Source organism: Pistacia vera, unplaced genomic scaffold, assembly GCF_008641045.1.
Source record: "Pistacia vera cultivar Batoury unplaced genomic scaffold, PisVer_v2 Contig42, whole genome shotgun sequence".
Taxonomy (NCBI): domain Eukaryota; kingdom Viridiplantae; phylum Streptophyta; class Magnoliopsida; order Sapindales; family Anacardiaceae; genus Pistacia; species Pistacia vera.
Window position 1 is genome coordinate 823,226 of NW_022196246.1, and position 10,262 is coordinate 833,487.

At 39.4% G+C, this 10,262-nt stretch overlaps 1 protein-coding gene across 1 annotated transcript; it reads right to left on the reverse strand.

Annotated features, from left to right (window-relative positions):
• Positions 1-626: 626 nt before the first annotated feature.
• LOC116142862 lies at positions 627-7,707 on the reverse strand. Its single transcript, XM_031428269.1, has 5 exons — positions 7,494-7,707; positions 4,571-7,336; positions 2,441-4,213; positions 1,321-1,576; positions 627-1,219 (listed from the first exon to the last, which is right to left on the reverse strand). Exons 2-5 carry the CDS (start codon positions 7,262-7,264, stop codon positions 627-629), a joined length of 5,316 nt encoding a protein of 1,771 aa, XP_031284129.1. The 5' UTR covers positions 7,265-7,336; positions 7,494-7,707.
• Positions 7,708-10,262: the final 2,555 nt, after the last annotated feature.

Sequence of the window (10,262 nt, forward strand, 5' to 3'; positions counted from 1 at the left end):
GAGAAAGCCAAAATTTACTGTAATGTGAGGGGGGGAAAAGGAGAGGAAAAAGATACTAAGCCACTAATGAATCTATATGAAAATTTATAAGAAATTACTTACAGCATTATCTCTCCTCTATTTCAGATATGCGATCTGGTTGGTACATATCTGGCAAGTGCTCCAACATTCAATCAGATAGGGACTTGTAATTTGATTTGATAGGGTGTTGTATTATTTGGACCAACTGCTACTTCCAACATCAAGGTTAAGGGGGCAAAGGAACAACAAAAAAAGGAGGGAAAAATAAAATCTATACAAAGACTGGCAGCCAAAATTCCTTACACCCCTCACCTGCAGGCTATATACAACAGTTGCAGTGAACTGAGTAAACCTGCTGCTTGAACAAAAAAAATGGTGGGTAGACAAATTGCGAGATTGCACACCAGAGGTCTAGAACTGCCACGATATGTGGCAGCAAGCCAAAATTTCTTCTCGACGCAAACCCTCCTGCCATTGACAAGGAACAACCAGATCCATCCCAGCAATAACAATGCCAACTATATATGATTCTTAGGCAGCACAACTGCAAGTAGAAGGGGGCTGGCGAGTTTTCTTCCCTCAACATCTCATCCCATTTGGCCATTCTACCCATCACTGTTTACATCATCAAAAGAAGCTTTAATCGCTTCAGCAATCATGAGGGCACTCACAGCCTTGCTAATTGCTAAATCAGCTCTATAAAGCAATCTCTGAGCTTTTTCTCTCTTGAGTTTAGCCATATTATGCGCATGCCGAGCTGCACCAGATGCATCACGCAGCCTGAACTCATCAAGATCAGAACCATCCAATTGTCCTGGGCCATGCCTCTGGGACCCATCTGGGTGTAAATGTCGTTGGCTTGGCCACTCAGAATAGCCCATATTCCACCTATGAATTCCATTTCTCTTGCCCATCAGCCGTTGGTTGTATGGAGCCACCATCTGTGTGTCATATGAGAATTCAATCGCCCCATATTTCTTTGACTTGCTCCTCTGAAGTCTTTGGTATTGATGTCTATCAAACCCATCACCGCTCATGGAGAAATAACCGATGCTGCCTGCATCATGTGGTGAAAATACTCTTGGAGAAAATACCCTTGGTGATGTCTGAGACAATGGAGAATCATCTAAAGATTCATAGTTGAGTCCTGTATATAAAACCTTTTCATCCCCAAAAGCAAACCCACTTAATCTCCTTCCTGGTGCAGCAAATAACATCAGATTAACAAAAGGCAGACAACACTAATGAAACCAAAAAGTTATTAAGTTGGTAAATATTTGAAAGGGTGCAAAAAGTTACCAAAATTATGAAATCCATCATGATCTCCCATGGCTACATTGCTTTGCCCAGAAACTGAAATTTTCCTGTGAGACCTGTGTTTTGAACCCTTGTTGGGCACTTCTAGTCCCCGCGGTTTCAAACAGAAAGCAAACATGAGTGGCTTCTCAATGGGAGCAGCCTTCCCCTGACATCCATTGGGGATGACGTAGTTAGATTTAGACATAGCTACCTCCCACTCTTTCACTTGCTGTTGATATCTTTCCCATGATGGAGGCTGAACAACACCCAAGTTCATTGTATTAAACATCATCAATATGAAAAGTGAGCAACTAATACACATATAAGCACAAAATGCAATAATGATAAACAGCATTCAATTAAACTGCATAGTTAATCAAAGAACAATAAATACCGCCAAAAATAAATGAATAAAGATTCAGCACCAATTAACAGCAAGCCAAACCGAGTATGACAATCCACATTAAAAATATATCTCCTGTCTATTCCTATTTTCGTTTTTGTAAAGGCCTATATCTTGATTCCTGCATCTCTGTCTATATGTGCAAGTGAACCTCTCTTTTCTTGTATCTTCTTTTTCAATTTGCTCAAGTTTTATACATAAAAAGAAAAGATAATAAAATAAATAAATAATAAAAAAAGAACAAAACTACAGCTCTGCCTCAGACTAATAACCATGGACATTGTTCTTCCACTTTCTATTCTTCGGTTCAAAGAGTATTTACAACTTGCTTTAAATCATTTACCACAAACCAAACCCTCCAAAATCGTTTAATTTGCCTTTCCTTCATGTTTTTTAAAAGATACAGGAACAAGATTGAGTGCATCATCTAACTTGATTTTTCTTACAAGCTTAAATTTTCTCCTTGTTTGTGTTTCTTGGTTCTCCTCTGTAACAGATACATTTCCTAGTATTTAATTTTGGGAAAGGCAGTTCTTTAGTGTCAAAACAAATTCAAGATGTACATATTAAGGTTTAAGTAATTGATATTAAGATTGTTCCAAAAGAAAAAAGGAAATGACCAGCAGTGTCAAACACCTATATTGTATAATGGTAACAAATATGTAACGAAAGCAATTAAGTCATGACAGATAACAGTCAAATTAACTTCCAAGGTACCTGGAGATGTCTGATTAAAGGCATTCCCTTCTTCTGCCTCTTCTGCCTCCAATGCTCATAGATGATTTTAATTGCCTCCATGGAACCACCTCCAGCCATAAGCTCTTCTATTTCATCTGGGGTGAACTGATCCCGCTGTTGAGAATAAGCAGCCTTCTCAAACATGTCCATTGTTTTCTCAAACACCTCCTCGGAAATTTCCCACAAGCCACTGATGTCAGATTCAGAAGAATTACGAATTTCCGTAATCCACCACTCATCATCGCTGTCCATGTCATATAAGATACGCGATGGATCCAAAGCCATCTCAACATCTGTTTCAACCTGCCGAAAGTACTTAGATGAACTGCGAACAAATGCTACTTCAGTTCCATTGTCATCACAATCCTCTATCACGCGAACCCCAGGAATAGGAATATTTTTAACTGAAGCAGCACGAATGTTACGATTGTAGCACTCTTCATGCATCTCCTTAAAAAGAAACCACTGACTCCTATCAGGAAACTCCAATGTCCAATCCTTTCCTCCTTTCCACATCATGGCATGTGTAAAACGATTTGTTGATCCAGGCTGCAGGAACTGATGAGCCTTGTATGAATACCTTGTGGTTCCTGAAAGCTTTACAGCTAGCTTCCATTCACTGTGATCAAAAAGCTCTAGTACAATTTGTGCACCACATTCTCTCCAACCTTTGTCACCATGTGTAATTAGCACATTTGCATCACAACATAACTCCAAGTTTTTTTGGGAATCCCTAGTAGTATCTGATAATCTCTTTTCGTTTGCCCTCCTAATTCTTGTGTGAGGAAGCCCTTTCTGGTTATGGACTCTATTCTTTGAACCATAATCAAACCCTCCGAAAGGCAAGGAGTATGAGACTTGAGTACGTGGTTTCCGAGGTCCATTACCAAAATTATTGTGGGCAATGTCATCCTTCCCATCTGACCATCCTTGATTGAGGTATGCAAATGATGAACTACTTCTATTTCGATTCCATGTGCTTCTAGGAGCGGTCGGATTCGGGCTCGGGATGATGCCGCCATACATGTTCCAACTTAAATCAGTAGAGCGTTGAGCGCTATGGGATTCCCTATCAACATGCCTTTCAAATTGGTTGAACGTTGGAATTTCAACCCTGATACCATTCAAAGGGGAAAGAGACCCAGCATCTGTCTTATCACTGTCAACTGAAGGTCTTGCCAAACAAACACGTTCTAACTTCGGATCATGGAATTGCCATTTCTGCAACCGATCAATTGCCTCACCACCAGTTTCTTCAGGATCCTGGGAACTGGCAGAGGTTCCAGCACCATTCAGATCACCATTTTCATATTTCTGCGGGGATCTTATCCAACGTCCATCAACACAGACAGAGAGACCGACCGCCGGTAACTCAGGTTTGGCAACAGACAAGCACCCATCAGAAACAGCATTCCTTGAGGTACCCTTCACATTATTTTCAAGAGTACTTTCTGATACATTATGTTCATGAGTAGTATCCGGATGTTTGTCCAAGCAGTACTCAAAACCAGTCATCAAAGTAGCAGCGCATTCTGGGTGCTCCACTGAAACATGGCCCTGAAAGCTGATATGATCAGCTCTATGTTCCATAAGCAGCTTAAGATGCAAACTGAGAAAGAAAGAAGGTGCAGCAGTGAAAGAAGGTGCAAATGGAGGAAATTTTCTTTGACTCCTGTCTGGAAAAGAGAAGTGGCTGACTTTTACACAAGTGGATTCCCTGGAGATACCCTGCCTAGACATCCTCCGCAAACCCTAATTAATAGAAAAGCTCATACAAGTTAAAATCGACCCTAAAATCAATGAGAACTGTGCCATAGTGCCTAATTACACCAGAAAAATAAAACTTAGAAGTAATCACCAACACTACAAGGCCTAACTACTCCACAGCAAGAGACTGTCTCCAACTAGCTATTTAAACCAATAAAATATGAAAGTAAAAGGAACTAAACAATAAATACCAATAAATGCCACAAAGCTCAAACCAAAACAAAATCTTGAATCAATGAGGCAAAGAGAGATGTTATATGGCCGGAAAAAAAAAAAAAGGAAAGATGAAAATGGTACCAACCACCCTCACAATAAATACACACACAAACAGAAATGGAATACCTTGGTTAAAGAGCTGTCCCTGAAAAGAGAAGAATTCATGGATAACACGTTACTCCCATTTTGAAGCGCCTTAATATTATCATAAGTGCATTCCGATAGAGACAATTGCCTAGTAAGCCGGCAATTTTTTTTCAGCTTAGTGTCAAGATACATCCACAACGAATTCTTCACTTCACAGAAATTGTAGAAATCAAAAACAAACTGCTTTCTAAGATCATGAATGCAAGAAAACTTGAACCTGATTGAAGTTTCTGGTAACTGAAGGTCAGCATACTTCCCCTGCTCATTAGGTTGATGGAATACTCTCAGGACGAAGAAGACAAAGGCTACAGCCTGCTTCAAGCAACCTTCAAACAGGAAAAACCTCAGTCCAACTATGTTATCAACAAAAAGAATCTCCAGATTGACACTTGGCCACATTGTCATCAGTGTACCATAGTGAAACAAAAATACAGCCCGGAACAGCCAAAAATTCTCTGCTTCAAATGGGTATTTCAGGACTGAAAGAACCGGGAAGCACATCTTAAACCTCACTTGTCCTGATTCTATCAGTGGTATGGTTAAATTTAAAAGCTCTGTGTTACCAGGGAACCGAAAAGCTCCATATGGGTCCAACATTTTCATACAAATATCACGCTCTCCCAAATCCTCACACCCATCAATGGAAGGGGCAGGCAAAGTAACTGATGAACGTTTGCAACTAGAAACATAATTACCTAAAGACGTTGAACACAACAAGCTTTCTGTCTTGCGAAGCCGCCTTCGGTAATAAACAATGGGAAGTTTGCTATCCTTGGAGCAAGTAGGGCTACCTGAGGAAGACTCCTCGACCCTTCTACCACCAACAAAACTGTCTAGCAATTTAGACGTACTGGGTAATTTGTTATTCTTAGCTTTCAAAGAAGCACTTTGTAAAGAAACATCAGGCTTCACAACTTCATGAGATGGATCAGGTCTTTTCTGTTTCTTCATAGCATGTAAAGGAGAAGATTTTATCCGATTACTAGATCGAGCCAACCATGAGATGATGGGCTCTGTGTCCATGTAGCTACCCATACAGTTATTATTCTCTGTAGTCATATTTCTCTTTTCCTTTTCTTTGCTAGGCTTCAAGCTTCCCTTTTTGTCTTCTAAACCCTTCTCTCTTATCCTGGATCTTCTACATGCACCCTTATCTGGAACTTCGCTAGGAAGCAGCAGAAGTTTAAATCTCTCATTTCCCAGATTAATCCATTCCTCATCCCGATCATCATATTTTACATGATGTAGCTTGCTTTCTTTGTCATAGTCATTCACCAGGCCATAATACCAACACTGATCCAAAGGCCAAAAAACTTTGATTCTCCGGTTCAATACCCAATATGCATCCAAATCTCCAGAGAAAATTTCATAATAATGTCGCCTTTTTCTTGAATGGCCCCTCTCTTTGTGCCGTGTCCTTGGTCGTAATGCTCTACCAGCAGCATCAAATGACGCAGATTCATGACTAGCAAAGTCTTGTTCAGTTGACGACAAAAAAGAAAAGCCATTTGGGGATGCAACGGATTTTCCATTTGACGAGAAACCAGTGTAACTAGGATTGAATCGTGACGATAGCATCATAGCTGCATTTTCCTCAAGATTCTCTTCATCATCTAGCACATCATCACATACCTTAACAGAAGCATCAATTAAAGGTTCAGCTTCCTTTGCAATACTTCTTCGATCCCGGGTGGGATCTTTTCCCTTGCCATGATTCTTCCTTGACTTTTTCAAAGAGGAGTCTCTGTTATTTACAGCTGACTGACTGGCACACCCATCATCCTCCTTCAAACACCGAGCCAAATTTGAATTGCTAATTTTATTTGACTTCTTCGAAGAGTCACCATTGTTCACAACTGAATGACTGGCACACTCACCCTCCTCCTTCAAATGCCGATTTAAACTTGACTCACTTTTTCTGTTTACCTTCTTCAAAGAAGACTCACCATTGCTTACCACTGAATTACTGGCATGCCCAGCACTCTCCTTCAAAAGCCTAGCTGCATTCAACTCGCTGTTCCTCTTTTCCTTAAAGTTATTGGAACCCTTCTTGCGTTTAACCTTTGAACACACAACATGGATACCAGAATCCTTTAAAGACTCAGCCCCGACACCCAAATCTGTTGGAGACTCAACCTGAGTAGCCAATTCCTTTGGAGACTCGATCCTTGCAGCTGAATCACCACTCGTTGCCTTAGCCACCACGTCATCACTCACTTTACTACAAGACTGTCCCGGTAGCTTCAACACTTGACTAACCTCAACCTTTCTTCGCCCAACAAAACCACGTTTACGCTTCGGGATTCGAAAACCACTGTCATCTAAACTCAAGGAAATGCCATTAAACCCACCGCTATTATCCCTTTTATGACCCAACCCCAACTTTGAGTCCTTTGAATCATGTGAACCTGAACTCAGAACACCATTATACACCTCATCTAAATTGTTTTTGCAATTACCAACATTTTTTAAGCTACTGATGGACACAATTTTGCTACTCTTTTTCCTCTTGTTGCCCTTATCCTCATCAGAATCCTCTGAGCTAATTTTTCTCTTCAACTCCTTATTCTGAGACTCCATTGAAATTCTTGATTTATACAGGGTCTTAAGATCCAATGATCTCGATTTCCTAGGAATTTCCGCTCCATTGGAATTTCCTATTCTATTTTCCATGAACAATTTGTCAATCTAAAAACAAAAAACCAAAACCTCCGGTCTTCATATTCCATTGTACATTTTTCAGATCTGTAATAACAAAACCAAACCAAAAATTACCACTAATATATCTGAAAATACTAAAACACGACTAACCGAACGATCAAACCCAAACTCTCACATACTAGAAACATTTCACAAGAAGAATTGAATTAATTAACTAAAACAGAGAAAATTATGAGCGTACCTGAACCAATATATCACGAATCGATGATTTCTCAAACCAATTATGGAGATCACTGGCACGAAACATGTATTAGGGTACGAATCTGATGGTTTCAAATTGAAACCCTAACAGATTTATCGATTTTCAAAATCAATTTGTTGTTAATTTTGAAAAAATAAAAATTACCGTAAGAGACGGACGAGAGCTAGGGTTTCTTTTGTTTTCACGATAGTAAGGGTTTAGATCGAAAATAACCAAAAAAAAAAAGAAAGTAAAATAAATTCGGAAATAGAAAGAAAATGTGTGTGTCGTTTAGATTAATCTACGTGGCAGCATATTCATCCTTCGATACGGAAGTTGCGGTTGAGATTTTACATGGATAATACAAAGACGTAAGCTTAATAAATGTATATCAAAATTTTAGGAGTAAACGTGGGACATATGAACGGCTAGGATTTATTTTATTGGCACGTGGAGGGCTGAATCTTAAACTTGATTTGGGAGATGTGCGGTAGTTAAGTAGACTCGATTTTGCTAAATCGGTACTTGACAGGGAAAATAAAGAGTTATAGTTAAACTGTTCATTTTTGTATTACTAAATTGACTCCATTTTTATATTAAATGACGGAAATACCCATTAAGCTTTTAAGTTAGCAGGCGCCATTAAGAAATTACAAAGGNGGCTTCGTTTGGTTGGATTTTGGGAATACTACTTTTAGTATTCCCAAAAAAGTTAAACAGTAAAATACCCAAAAACTCACAATATTATTCAACTTTATTCAACATTTTTTAAACCCCCTAAATTTGTTAATTCAATTAAATACCCTTAAATATTTTTAATGTTTTTGTTACGGCGACTCCGGCCACCCTCCGGCGGTGGTGGCCGGCTGTCCGTATTTAAGGGTGGATTGGGGGTGTTTTAGTTAACTTTTAATGTTTTATTATAAGGGGTGTTTTGTAAAAAAATAAACATAGGGGGTATTTTATTAATTTGTAAATCCTACATCGTAATACCCGCCCAATTCAACTTTTTTTTTAACTTTTTTCAAAAAACTTTTCCCAAAAACACAAAATTGTGAACCAAACGGAGCCATGGTTCTCTTGAAATGATGATGAAACCATCTGCATCAACATAAATATTTATCTGCAAGTAATTTTTGTGTAAGAAGATTTGGTTTATTGGTTCAGATTTTCAATGGCAATTTTGTGAGTAGTTGCTGCATAAATTGGAAAGTTATGCAATCTGTTACTTTTTAGTTTGTTATTATTCTCTATTAGAGGAATCAAAGTTTTGCATTAGACAATGCTTACCTATGATAGGAACCCACTCCTAAATTGATAAGAATTGGGTTCGGCAGTAGGCTTTTGATAAGAATTGGGTTGGGCAATGGTCCTTTTGTAGGCTTGGGTAGAACTCTCTTTGGAAAATCAGCTTGTCAAGGGAGGGTACCCAAGCCCTTTATAACCCACATGCCCACCCATTTCCCTTTCAATGTGGGATCTTAACGTTCCACCATGTTTCTGCAACCGACGTTCACATCGGCCTTTTTACTCCATGGGTGACTATGCGGATCCCCTTTCCATCTGGCCTCCATGCCCTTTCTCGGGGTAGCAACCCGGGCCCAAGGTTAGCCTGCCTCGTAGGCAATGTCCCATGGGCACAAGATCATGCTCTAATACCATTTGATAGGAACTGACTCCAATAACTCAAACCATTGGATTGAGCAAGAGGTCTTTCATGGGCTTGTGTAGAACTCAATTTGGAAAACAGGCTTGCCAAGGGAGGGTGCTGAAGCCCTTATAACCCTCATGGCTTTCCCTTCCAATGTGGGAGCCTAACACGCCACCACGCTTTTGCAACTGGCGTCCACATTGATTTCTTTACCTCTTGGGTGATTATGTGAATTCCCTTTCCCTCGGGCCTCTATTCCCTTTCTCGGGATAGCAGCCCGGGCTCAATGTCAGCTTGCCACGTAGGTGACGTCCACGTGGGCATAAAATCATGCTCTGAAACCAATTGATAGGAATCTACTCTCAAATTGATAAGAATTTGGCTGGGCAATGGGCTTTTGATAAGAACTGAGTTGGGCAATGGTTCTTTTTTGGGTTTGAGTAAACTCTTCTTGGAAAACCGGCTTGTCAAAGAAGGGTGTCCCAGCTCTTTATAACCCATATGCCTACCTTTTTCTTTTCCAATGTGAGATCCTAACAGTCTCGTGGTTTTGAAGATTTATTCAGTGTCATACCATCATTTTGTAGCACCATTGTGTGGGAACCTGCACCCTTGGTCCCATCCAACCAATGCTTTCCTCATATACATATTTTAATTAATAATTTTTAAAAGACTGTTAATTTGAAGATGTTAATTTGAAGATGTTGCATATAGTTTTGCAATCTGTTAAAAGAACTCCAATTTAATGTGTGACTGCTGCATGCTTATGTCTTTGCAGATGGAAATTGTAATAAATGGTTTTTTCTTTTTTTGGAATTTTTGTTGCAGGATTGATGAGAACATGGATGACACCTTGGCAAATGTGGAGGGAGCACAGGGGGCTTTGCTTAAGTACCTCAACAGTATATCATCTAATAGGTGGCTGATGATCAAGATATTCTTTGTATTGATTTTTTTCCTCATGATTTTCCTCTTCTTTGTGGCATAGTATAAACAATTTGTTTGCAGAGAGATATGATACTAGTCTTTGCTTGTCTTATGTGTATGTACCGTCGATTGTAAGTGTACATGGTACTGAGAACAGTGAGATCTCTAAAAATTATTTCATTTTCTTTCTG

Coding starts and splice junctions, on each gene's coding strand:
- LOC116142862 (XM_031428269.1), bottom strand. CDS start 7,264: ATGGAAAATAGAATAGGAAATTCCAATGGAGCGGAAATTCCTAGGAAA. Junction 4,214..4,570: donor GGGACAGCTCTTTAACCAAG/GTATTCCATTTC, acceptor TCTATTAATTAG/GGTTTGCGGAGGATGTCTAG. Junction 1,220..1,320: donor TGATGGATTTCATAATTTTG/GTAACTTTTTGC, acceptor TTGCTGCACCAG/GAAGGAGATTAAGTGGGTTT.